General features: G+C 42.1%; 1 protein-coding gene across 1 annotated transcript in view; it reads left to right on the plus strand.

Moving 5' to 3' along the window:
* Positions 1 to 12,057, plus strand: part of rfc2 (replication factor C (activator 1) 2) — a 38,117-nt gene that overhangs the window by 3,583 nt on the left and 22,477 nt on the right. The window contains exon 3 of the mRNA XM_043718800.2: positions 7,138 to 7,179. Within this exon, the coding sequence (XP_043574735.1) occupies positions 7,138 to 7,179 (42 nt within the window). The remainder of the gene's footprint in view (positions 1 to 7,137; positions 7,180 to 12,057) is intronic.

Below are 12,057 nucleotides of genomic sequence, written 5' to 3' on the forward strand. Positions count from 1 at the left end.
TCATTTATGTGCCTAAGTCGCCAATCTGTCTATATCCAGTTGCATCCTTTCACAATCATCAGAAGTAGCAGCAACTCCACCAATCTGTGACATCTGCAAAATTACTAATCAGACCATCCATGTTTTCCTCCAGATCATTTATATATACCACGAACAAAGGAGGACCTAAGTCTGATCCGTGTGGAACACCATTAGTTACTGGTCACCATTCTGAAAAACACCCTTCCACTGCTACCTTCTGTCTTCTATGGCCAAGCCAGTATTGTATGCATCTATCCAGTCTACCTCGAATCGCATGTGATTTTAGTTTTTGTACCAATCTGCCATGTGGGACTTTATTAAATGCTTTATGACAGTCAATGTAAACTATGTCCACAGCCCTTCGCTCATCAATAATCCTTGTCACCTCTTCAAAAAAATGCAATCAGCGGGTGAGACATGACCTTTTCCGTAAATCATGCTGACTGCCACTAACTAATCTATTTTCTTCCAAATGTGCATGTATCTTGTCCCTCAGTATCTTCTCCAAAATCGTCACCACTACCGATGCCAGGTTTACTGGCCTATAATTTCCTGGATTATCCCTGGTTCCTTTCTTAAACAAGGGAATAACATTGGCTAATCTTCAATCTTCTAGAACTTCGCCTGTGGTCAAATCCTAATTCTGTCTTGTGTGTTAACCAATTTTCAATTCATGCAGTCATTATATCCTCTCAGAAAATTTCTGGTTCACAAAACCTTGTTCATGCCATTTGATTGTGTTAAGCTTTACGAAATGTCCTGCCATGTCTTCCTTACTAATTGTCTCTAGCATTTTCCCAATGACAGATGTTAGGTAAACAGTTTTCTGCTTTCTATCACCCTCCCTTCTATAACACGAGTGTCGCATTAGCAGTTTTCCAATCTGCGGAGCATTCCCAGAATCCTGAAAGTTCTGAAATATTTTGACCACTCTCTCTCCCCTATCTCTGCAGCCACTCCTTTTAAAGTACTTGAATGTAGACCATAAAGTTCTGGCAACTTATCTCTCTTTAGTCTGCCTAGTTTATCAAACACTTTGTTCCTCATGGTAGAGACCGTTAAAAGATCAACCTTTTCATTGCTACCTTGTTCAACAGATATCTTTAGAACATTAATAGCAACCTTCTCTGAAGACTGATGCAAAATTTTCCCTGTTCCTTGTTACCCATTCCCCAGCCACATCCTTTTAGATACTTTCCTATACATCCATAGAAACTCTTGGTATTTTCTGTTTATATTTGCCAATTTAAATTCACTGATTCCTTTTGGAAAAACAACAACTGAATACCCTAACCTACCACTTTTTTTTTTGTCACTTTGTATGTCTTAAGATTTTGGGTTAGATATTGACCTTGACTGCCTTTGTTTATCACAGGTGATTCCTCCTCCTTAAGAGACTTTTTTGACTGAAACAAAGTTTTACTGAGTGTTATGAAATAGCTTCTTAAATATCTGTCAGTGCACCTTAGTCTGTTTATCCAGCGTGCTTTAGACTACTTTCTTCATACATTTGCAGTTATTTAAATTGAGGACCCTGCTTTGAGACCTGAGTTGCGCTCCCTCAAACTGGAATAGTGTGGTGCTGGAAAAGCACAGCAAATCAGGCAGCATCCGAGGAGCAGGCGAATCGATATTTTGGGCGTAAGCCCTTCATCGTTCATTGCTGATGAAGGGCTTTTGCCCAAAACATCGTTGCTCTTACTCCTCAGATACTGCCTCACCTGCTGTGCTTTTCTAGCGCCACACTCTCTACTCTGACCGCAGCATCTGCACTCCTCACTTTCTCCTAGATCTCTTATTCGACCTAGCTCATTACACATTACTAAATGTAAAATAGCCTGTTGTCAGGTAGGTTGTGCAACATACTTTTCTAAAAGGGCAATCACTGATGCACTCATCTTCATTGTTACCCTTTCCAATCTGACTTGTCCATTCAAAATGCAGATTAAAATCACTAACGATAACTGCATTGCTTTTCTTGTATTCCTTCACTATTTCCCAATTTATACTGTGTCCTACATGAGGCATCATTCAGGGGTTTATAAACAGCTCCCACCCATGACTTCTTTCCCTTATTATTGCTTATTGCCATCAAAATTAATTTACTCATTGCACAGATGAGTATTTATTAACCCTACCTATTTTTCCAGAATATTGAATATCCTTGATTGGGGTTTCAGTCCTGGTGACCTTGCAACCATTTCTCTAATGCTAAGAAGTCAAACTCATGAACATTGATGGTGCTTTCAATTCCTCTATCTTGATGCAAGTGCTACACTCATTCAGCATCTTAAGCTTTGACTTTTTAGCATTATAACTTCTGGTTCTAATCTGTCTTTTTGTGCTTATATTTTCTGCCCTTTCCTGTCATACTGAATATCATTCGCTTCTTCTTTATGACTCTGCACCTCTGGCTCTCACATTTCTTTTGATTTTTAAAACTTAGATTTGATTGGTCCTGCCATTCCCTCAACTAATTAATTTAAAGCCCTATCCACAATCTTTAGTTGTATGAATTGCCAAGGCCAACATGGTTCAAATGAATAAATCAAAATTGTGGATGCTGGAAACCTGAAACAAAAACAATTTGCTGGAGAAGCTCAGCGGGTCTGCTAGGATCTGGAGAGAAAGCCAAGTTAACGTTTCATGTTGAGTGGCCCATGTTCAGAACATTCCAGATACTGATCTCTATTCTAAAAACCATCCTTCCATTACTACTGTCTTCTATGACGAAGCCAGTTTTGTATCCATCTAACCAGCTCACCCTGGATCCCATGAGACTACCTTTTGTGTCAGCCTGCCGTGAGGTACCTTATCAAATGTCTTACTAAACCCAGTAGACAGTATCCACTATCCTTTACTCGTCAATCATTCTTGTCACCTCCTGCAAACTGCTCCAATCAATTTGGCGAGGCATGACCGTCCCCTCACAAACCCATGCTGCTGATCATTAACAAGTCCATTCCCTTCCAAATGTGAATAAATTGTCTCTCAGTAGCTTCTTCAACAGCTTTCCCCACCACTGACATTATCATTGTGTATTGTGGAAAGTCAGAAATATAAGGAAGTTTAAATTGTCAATTTGATAAATTTTAGCCAGCTCCTTATTACTGCATGACTAGAGTAGAGCATATTAATGAAGCTTATTCTATTTTGGGCAGTGTCAGAGATCTGATGGCACCAACTTATACTCCAACAGGTTTATTTGCAATTACAAACTTTTGGAGCATTGCCCGTCCATCAGATGGGGAGAGAAGCACGCAGGCACAGAATTTATAACGTTAACAATCAAGCAGCACCAGGTTATAGTCCAACAGGTTTATTTGGAAGCAATCTCTTTTGGAGCACTGCTCCTTCATCAGGTGGTTGTTGAGTGGGATCATAAGACACAGAATTTATAGCAAAAGTTCAGTGTCAAGCCACTGAAATATATTGAACAAACCTAGATTCCTGATAAGTCTCCCAACTTTTAGAATGGGTTGCAGCTGACACCTCAGCTCAGACAATGCATTAAAGGTGTGAGGTTAGAGTCTGTCTGTATCCCAATCTTGAGTCAGACTGGTTCTGTTTCCAAAGTAAGAATTTATAAAATGCTATATGGATTGACTGCATACAGAATGTGTGCTTTTTGAGCAAAACAGTGTATCTGCAAATATTCTGCAAATCGAAATTCACCCTATAGACTTCTCTATGTGCGTGAGAGAGAGTGTTTATTTCTGTGTGCGCACATGCTTGGTAAAGTGTGTGATGGAGTACAGTGGTAAAAGCCTGTGAGAGGGTGGGGAGGTGTGTGTGTCTGTGTCTGTGAGAGTATGAGAGCATTTGGTGTAGTGGGGTCACCTGTAGTGTGACATGAACTCAAGGTCCCATTTGAACCCATCCTCATGGGTTCCGAACTTAGCTATCATCCTCTGCTCAGCCATTCTGCATTGTTATATATCCCGAAGTCTGCCTTGGAGGGTGGTCACCCAAAGATCTGAGGCCAAATGTCCCAGACCACTGGAGTGTTCCCCAACTGGGAGGGAACACCCTTGTCCTGCGATTGTTGCACGGTGTCCATTCATTCGTTGTCATATCTTCTGCTTATTCTCGCCAACATACCATGCCTCAGAGCGTTCTTGAAGGAAGCATATGTCAGGTATAGACAGGATAGATTGAGTGAATCCTTAGAAGAGCAAAAAGGAAGTAGGGGTATACTTAAGAGGGAAATCAGGAGGGCAAAAAGGGGACATGAGGTAGCGATGGCAAATAAAATTAAGGAGAATCCAAAGGTTGTTTACAAATATATTAAGGACAAAAGGGTAACTAGGGAGAGAATAAGGCCCCTGAAAGGTCAGCAAGGCGGCCTTTATGTGGAGCCACAGAAAATGGGGGAGACACTAAATGAATATTTTGCATCAGTATTTATTGTGGAAAAGGATATGGAAGATATAGACTGTAGGGAAACAGATGGTGACATCTTGCAAAATGTCCAGATTACAGTGGAGGAAGGGTTGGATGTCTTGAAATGGTTAAAGGTGGATAAATCCCCAAGACCTGATCAGGTGTACCTGAGAACTCTGTGGGAAGCTAGAGAAGTGATTGCTGGGCCTCTTGCTGAGATATTTGTATCATTGATGGTCACAGATGAGGTGCCGGAAGACTGGAGGTTGGCAAACGTGCTACTGTTTAAGAAGGGCGATAAAGACAAGCCAAGAAACTATAGACCAGGGAGCCTGTTCTCAGTGGTGGGCAAGTTGTTGGAGAGAGTCCTGAGGGACAGGATGTACATGTAGTTGGAAAGGCAAGGACTGATTAGGGATAGTCAACATAGCTTTGTGTGTGGGAAATCATGTCTCACAAACTTGATTGAGCTTTTTGAAGAGGTTACAAAGAAGATTGATGAGGGCAGAGCAGTAGGTGGGATCTAGATGGACTTCAGTAAGGCGTTTGATAAGGTTCCCCATGGGAGACTGATGAGCAAGGTGAGATCTCATGGAATAAAGGCGGAACTACACATTTGGATACAGAACTGGCTCAAAGGTAGAAGACAGAGGGTAGTGGTGGAGGGTTGTTTTTCAGTGTGGAGGCCTGTGACCAGTGGCGTGCCACAAGGATCGGTGCTGGGTTCTCTACTTTTTGTCATTTACATAAATGATTTGATGCGAGCATAAGAGGTACTGTTAGTAAGTTTGCAGATGCCACCAAAATTGGAGGTGTAGTGGACAGTGAAGAGGATTACCTCAGATTACAACAGGATCTGGACCAGATGGGCGAATGGGCTCAGAAGTGGCAGATGGAGTTTAATTCAGATAAATGCGAGGTGCTGCATTTTGGGAAAGCAAATCTTAGCAAGACTTATACACTTAATGGTAAGGTCTGAGGGAGTGTTGCTGAACAAAGAGACCTTGGAGTGGAGGCTCATAGCTCCTTGAAAGTGGAGTCGCAGGTAGATAGGATAGTGAAGAAGCATTTGGTATGCTTTCCTTTATTGGTCAGAGTATTGAGTACAGTAGTTGGGAGGTCACGTTGCGGCTGTACAGGACGTTGGTTAGGCCACTATTGGAATATTGTGTGCAATTCTGGTCTCCTTCCTATCGGAAGGATGTTGTGAAAGTTGAAAGGGTTCAGAAAAGATTTACAAGGATGTTGCCAGGGTTGGAGGATTTGAGCTATGGGGAGAGGCTGAACAGGCTGAGCTGTTTTCCCTGGAGTGTCAGAGGCTGAGGGGTGACCTTATAAAGGTTTACAAAATTGAGAGCCATGGATAGGATAAATAGACAAAATCTTTTCCCTTTGATCGGGGAGTCCAGAACTAGAGGGCATAGGTTTAGGGTGAGAGGGGAAAGATATAAAAGAGACCTAAGGGCAATGTTTTCACGCAGAGGGTGGTACGTGTATGGAATGAGCTGCCAGAGGATGTGGTGGAGGCTGGTACAATTGCAACATTTCAGAGGCATTTGGATGGGTATATGAATAGGAAGGGTTTGGAGGGATATGGGCCGGGTGCTGGCAGGTGGGAGTAGATTGGGTTGGGATATCTGTTCGGCGTGGATGGGTCTGTTTCCATGCTGTACACCTCTGACTCAATATGAAAGAGACCACCTTGGCCGAGTCACATGAGTACCTACTGCGCACATGATGGGTGGTGTCTGCATATTTGCAGAATTGTATTTGATGAAGGAGCAGCACTTCGAAAGCTAGTGCTTCCAAGTAAACCTGTTGGACTATAACCTGGTTTTTTAACTTTGCCCATCCCAGTCCAACACTGGCTCCTCCATATCACAGAATTTATAGACAGAGATCAATGGGCAGAGAGATCAAAAGATCATGCAAATGGAATGAGTGGGGTGTCAACAGGCTGACTGTTAGGTCTCTGCAGGTAATCAAAAGTGCCAGGTGGTGTGAGTCAAGTATCAGCAGCTGAAATACAAGTGAAACAATGACATATAATTCAATTACATGAGGCAGAAAGATTGCTACAAAAAATTAAAAATAAGGTGGTGTTGGAGACAAACCAAATGACTGGAATAACATAATGGGCTGAAGAACCGCATGCTGATGTACTGAGCAAGGAAGAGAGTTAGATTCTAACACTTGGTTACAGTGCAGTATCAATTGTTGATACAAGCTACCTCCAACTTGAGAGGGATATTAACCAAGTGTGTGATGCTGGAAAAGTGCAGCAAGTCAGGCAGCATCCAAGAAACAGGAGAATCGACATTTCAGCCATAAGCCCTTCATCAGGAATCTGCTTGGTAAACAATTAATATATAACTTCTCAAATCTATACCCAAAATCTGACTGATTTTTTATTCGTAGAGCACAGCTACAGTCTCCAATGAGGTTTTGTAGATTTAAACAGTAATGGTTATCTGCTTCCCCATCTAAACTGAATAATGAATAGTTCTGACGATGTCTACACCATTAATGGCACCTGGGCTATGTCTTTCAGTGTAATATTGTGTCTTTACTGAAAAATAAAACTTTTAAATGAAAAGTTAGATACTTGAAAAGGAATATTACAGTAGTCCCATATTTTGTGATCCTGTACTTACAAATCAGGTCACCTTTTGAATGTTCAAGTACAGACTGGCTACACATACTCCTGTGATTTCATTATGTTGTCTTTAACAGGTGTTCGCAAGGGAGGGAAATGTACCCAACATCATAATTGCAGTGAGTATGAATCACTACCTATGCCGGCACCTATTTAATTATCTTACAGGAATGTATCATAGTAACATACTGAGGTGTTTCCAGATCCTGCAACTTTGTTAGTCAACAAAAGATTGATATCATCAATATACAGAGGAACCTTGATTATCCAAAGGATACAGCGGGAAGTATTTCATTCAGATAATCGAATGCTGAATAACACTGTTAGCCAAGCATTGAGACCTTGCGGTCTTGTTTGGATAATCCAAAATTCGGTTAATCAAATGCAAGATAATTGAGGTTCCTCTGTATTCTGTTTAATCTGAAACATATTAATGCCTGATGTTTTCCTAAGAACAGAACCTCAGAAATATCATTTTAAGCTGTAAAGCTAAAACTATTTTTCCTGCTTAACTGATTGTCTTCTCTGCTGTTAGACAAGTTAAAGGGAAAAATTGATGCATACTAACTTACTGTTGCTGCCCTTTCATATTTTACCAATGACAATTGATTGATGTTCCGTGATCTGAATGAGGTATTATGGCTAGACTATTAATCCAGAAACTCGGCTAATGATCTGGGGAATCCTGCCACGGCAGATGGTGGAATTTGCATTAAATAATTAAAGATCTACTTATGACCATGAAACTGTTGTCAGCAGTCAAACAGTTGAGATTCTCTGATAAGTCCTTTGCCTAGTCTGGCTTAGATGTAACTCCAGACTCTCGGTAATGTGATTGACTCTCGGTTGTCTTCTGAAATAGCCTGGCAAGCCATTCAGTTGTATCAATCACTAGAAAGTCTCGAACAAAACCGAATGGGTTACTTGGCATTGACCTGGGCAGTAGAAAGCACAATGGCAGAAATAGCCCTGTTGACCCAGCGAAGTCTTTCTAGCTAACATCTAGGAGCTAGTGCCAAAATTGGGAGAGCTGTCTTACGGACTAGCCAAGTAACAGTATGACAGTCATATTCATAGAATCATACATTACAGAAAATGACGAAGACATCACCAACCCTGGATATTCCTGCTCTGGTGGGACAGACTCAGCAGAGATGGTGGTACTATGGTATACAATGAAAGGGAGTTGCCCTGAGAGTCCACAACATTGACTCTGGACCCCATGAAGTCTTGTGGCTTCAGGTTAAACATTGGCAAGGAAACTACCTACCGATTACCATGTACCAAACTCCCTCAGGATGGTGAATTGGTACCCCTCCATATTGAAGAACACTTGGAAACACAGGGGATGGCAAGGGCACAAAATGCAGTCTGGGTGGAAAATTGCAATGTCCGCCACTGAGTGAGTCTGTAGCAACACAGCTGTTTGTGTCCTAAAGGGCCCAGTAGAAAGTGAGGACTGCAGATGCTGGAGGTCAGAGTGGTGTGTGTCATGCTGGAAAAGCACAGCAGGTCAGGCAGAATCCAAGGAGCAGGAGAATTGACGTTTTAGGCATAAGTCCTTCAAACATTCGCCCCGTATGCTGCCTGACCCTCTGTGCTTTTCCAGCACCCCAAACTCCATTCCTAAAGGACATAAACTGGGTCTACAGCAGGTGGTGAGGGAACCAACAAAAAGGAAAAACATACTTGACCTCATCCTTTCCAATCTGCCAGCTGCAGATGCATCTTTCCGCGACCATATCAGTACCAATGGCAACTGCACAGTTGTATGTGCTCATTGGGATAGACTTGGAACAGATCTATCAACTCAAGACTGGGCATGCATGAGGCACTATAGGATGGATTCCGGTACAATCTGCAATATCAGATATGCCCAGCATATCTTCCACTCAACCATTACCATCAAGCCAGGGGATCAACCCTAGTTCAATGGAGAGTGCAGGAGGGCATTCTAGGAGCGGCACCAGATTTGCCTGAAAATGAGATGGTAATCTTGTGAAGCCACCAAGCCACCACCTTGCACACAATCCTGATGAAGGGATTATGTCTGAAATGTCAATTCTCCTGCTCCTTGGATGCTGCCTGACTTGCTGTGCTTTTCCAGCGCCACACCTTTTGACTGTGACTCTCCAGAATCTGCAGTCCTCACTTTATTTAAGACTACTTGCATGCCGACAGCATAAGCAGCAAGTGATCTACAGAGCTAAACAATCTCACAGCCAGTGCAACAGATCTAACCTGTGCAATTCTGCCACATTGAGTCGCGAATGGTGGTGGACGATTAAACAATTCACTGGAGAAGGAGGGTCTACAAATATCTCATCCTCAATGATGGAAGAGCCCAGCACATTAGTGCAAAAGCTAAGGCTGAAACATTCACAGCAATCTTCAGCTAAAAGTGCCAAGGGAATGATCCATCTCTGCCTCCTGCAGTGGTCTCCAATGTTACAGATACCAGTTATCAGTCAATTCAGTTCACTCCACATGATATCAAGAAACAGTTGGAGACACTGGATACTAAGGCTACAGGCCCTGACAACATTCTGGCAATAGCACTTAGGATTTGTGCTCTAGAGCTTGCTGAACCTTTAGCTAAGCTCTTCCAGTACTGGTACCTACTGACCAATGTGGAAAATTGCCCAGGTATGTCCTATACATAAAAAGCAGGACAAATCCAATCCAGCCATTCCTGCCCAATCAGTTTACTCTCGGTCATCAGTAAAATAATGGAAGGTGTCAATACTAGTGCTATCAAGCAGCACCTGCTCAGCAATAATCTGCTCAGTGACACCCAGTTTGGGTTCTGCCAGGGCCACTCAACTCCTGATTTTATTTACAGTCTTATTTCCAAATGGGCAAAAGAATTTAATTTCAAGCTGAGATGTGAGAGACAGCCCTTGACGTCAAGACTGCATTCAACCAAGTGTGGTATCAAGAAGCCCTAGCAAAACTGAAATTGGGGGAAACTCTCTGCTGATTGAAGTCATATCTGACACATAAGAAGATGACTGAGGTTGTTGGTCAGTCATTTAGCTCCAGGACATCTGTGCAGAAATTCCTCAGGGGACTGTCCTCGGCCCAATCTTCAACTGCTTGATCAATAACCTTCTCTCCATCATAAGGTCAGAAGTGATGTTCACCACCATTCTTGATGACTCCGATACTGAAGCAGTCCATGTTCAAATGCAACAAAATCTGGACAATACCCAGGCTTGGGCTGGCACGTGACAAGTAATAGTCGCACCACACAAATGCCAGGCAATGACCATCACTAATAAGAGACTATCTTACCACCATGCCTTGACATTCTGTGGTGTTATCATCACTGAATCCCGCACTGTCAACATCCTGGGGTTTATCATTGATCAGAAACTCAACTGGACCTGCCACTAAACATGGTGATTACAAGCACAAGTCAGAGGTTAGGAATACTGTGGCAAATTACACACTACCTAACTGCCCAAAGTTTGTCCACCATCTACAAGTCAGAAGTGTGGTGGAATACTCCTCATTTGCGTGGATGAGTGCAGCTCCAAACGACAATCAAGAAGCTTGACATCATCCAGGACATAGCCGCTGGCTTGATTGGCATAACATGCTATCACACCCTCCACTACTGATGCTCAGTAGCAGCAGTGTTTACTCTCTGCAAAATGTACTGCAGACATTCAAAACAAAATCTTCAGACAGCACCTTCCAAACCCAAAGCCATTTCCGTCCAGGACATAGGCAGCAGATATATGGGAACGCCACCACCTTCAAGTTCCTCTCCATGTCATTCAGCATCCTGACTTGGAAATATTGGCATTCCTTCACTGTCAGTGGGTCAAAATGGTGGAATTTATCCTAAAAGGCACTGTGGGTCAAACTGCAGCACATAGACTGCAGCAGTTCGAGAAATAAATATGCGTCAGCCAGCTATGCCCACATCCCACAAATTAATTTTTAAAAATTGTACAATGGCTTCACCCGTGCTTATTGAGTAGGTGAGATTGCCTATACTTTGACTTTATGCCACTTTCCCATTGATTAGGAATTTTAATCTCCACTATTTGTTTCAAAAGTAATGCGAAATTTGCCAGCAATAACATTTGAGGGAGAGCTCACTGAATTCAATCCATGATAACCACTTTTCTCCCCACCCAGATTGGATGTAAATTTCATCTTTATGGTGATCTATAACTTTAATCTCCTATATCTGAATGCTAAAAAGGTGAACTATTAGGCGCCTCAACTTTCTATTCATTTCATAGAATCATATAGCATAGAAGCATATCCTTTTAGTCCAATCAGTCCATGGCGATATAATCCCAAATTAAACCAGTCCCACCTGCCTGTGCTTGGCCCGTATCCCTCCAAACATTTCTTCTTATTCATGTACTTAACTAAATGTCTTTTAAATGTTGTAACTATAGCTGTATCCATCATTTTCTCTCTAAGTTCATTCCAAACATGAACCACTCTGTATAAAAAATATAATTGACCCCATGTCTTTTTTTTTTAGATCTCTCTTCTTTCACTTTAAAAATACGTCCCCTAGTCTTGAAATCCCCCTACCTCAGGGAAAAGGCACCTGCCTTTCACCTTGTCTATGCCCTTCATGATTTTACAAACCTCGAAGGTCACCTTTCAACCTCCTACGCTCCAGTTGAAAAATGTCCCAGCCTTTCCTTTTAACTCAAACTCTCCATTCCTGGCAACGTTCTGGTAAATCTTTCTACAGCTTAATAATATCTTTCCTATAACAGGACGACCAGAACCAACACTGTACTTCGGAAGAGGCCTCACCATTCAGTTGCAATTAGGGATAGGAAATAAAGGAATTCAGGGACAGGTAGCACGGAGTGGGGGGAATATGAACAGAAAGAAAAGGTGGAAAATACTTTCTAGGTCAGGGAAAAACCACACTAATGTTTAGTTTGATTTCATACATGATGTCAAAATTCAATGTTGATATTCATGGGAAATCATTGACTACTTCAAGATCATTGTGT

Source organism: Chiloscyllium plagiosum, unplaced genomic scaffold (assembly GCF_037043375.1).
Source record: "Chiloscyllium plagiosum isolate Xiang-an unplaced genomic scaffold, Cpla_swu_hap1 HiC_scaffold_31, whole genome shotgun sequence".
Classification (NCBI taxonomy): Eukaryota; Metazoa; Chordata; class Chondrichthyes; order Orectolobiformes; family Hemiscylliidae; genus Chiloscyllium; species Chiloscyllium plagiosum.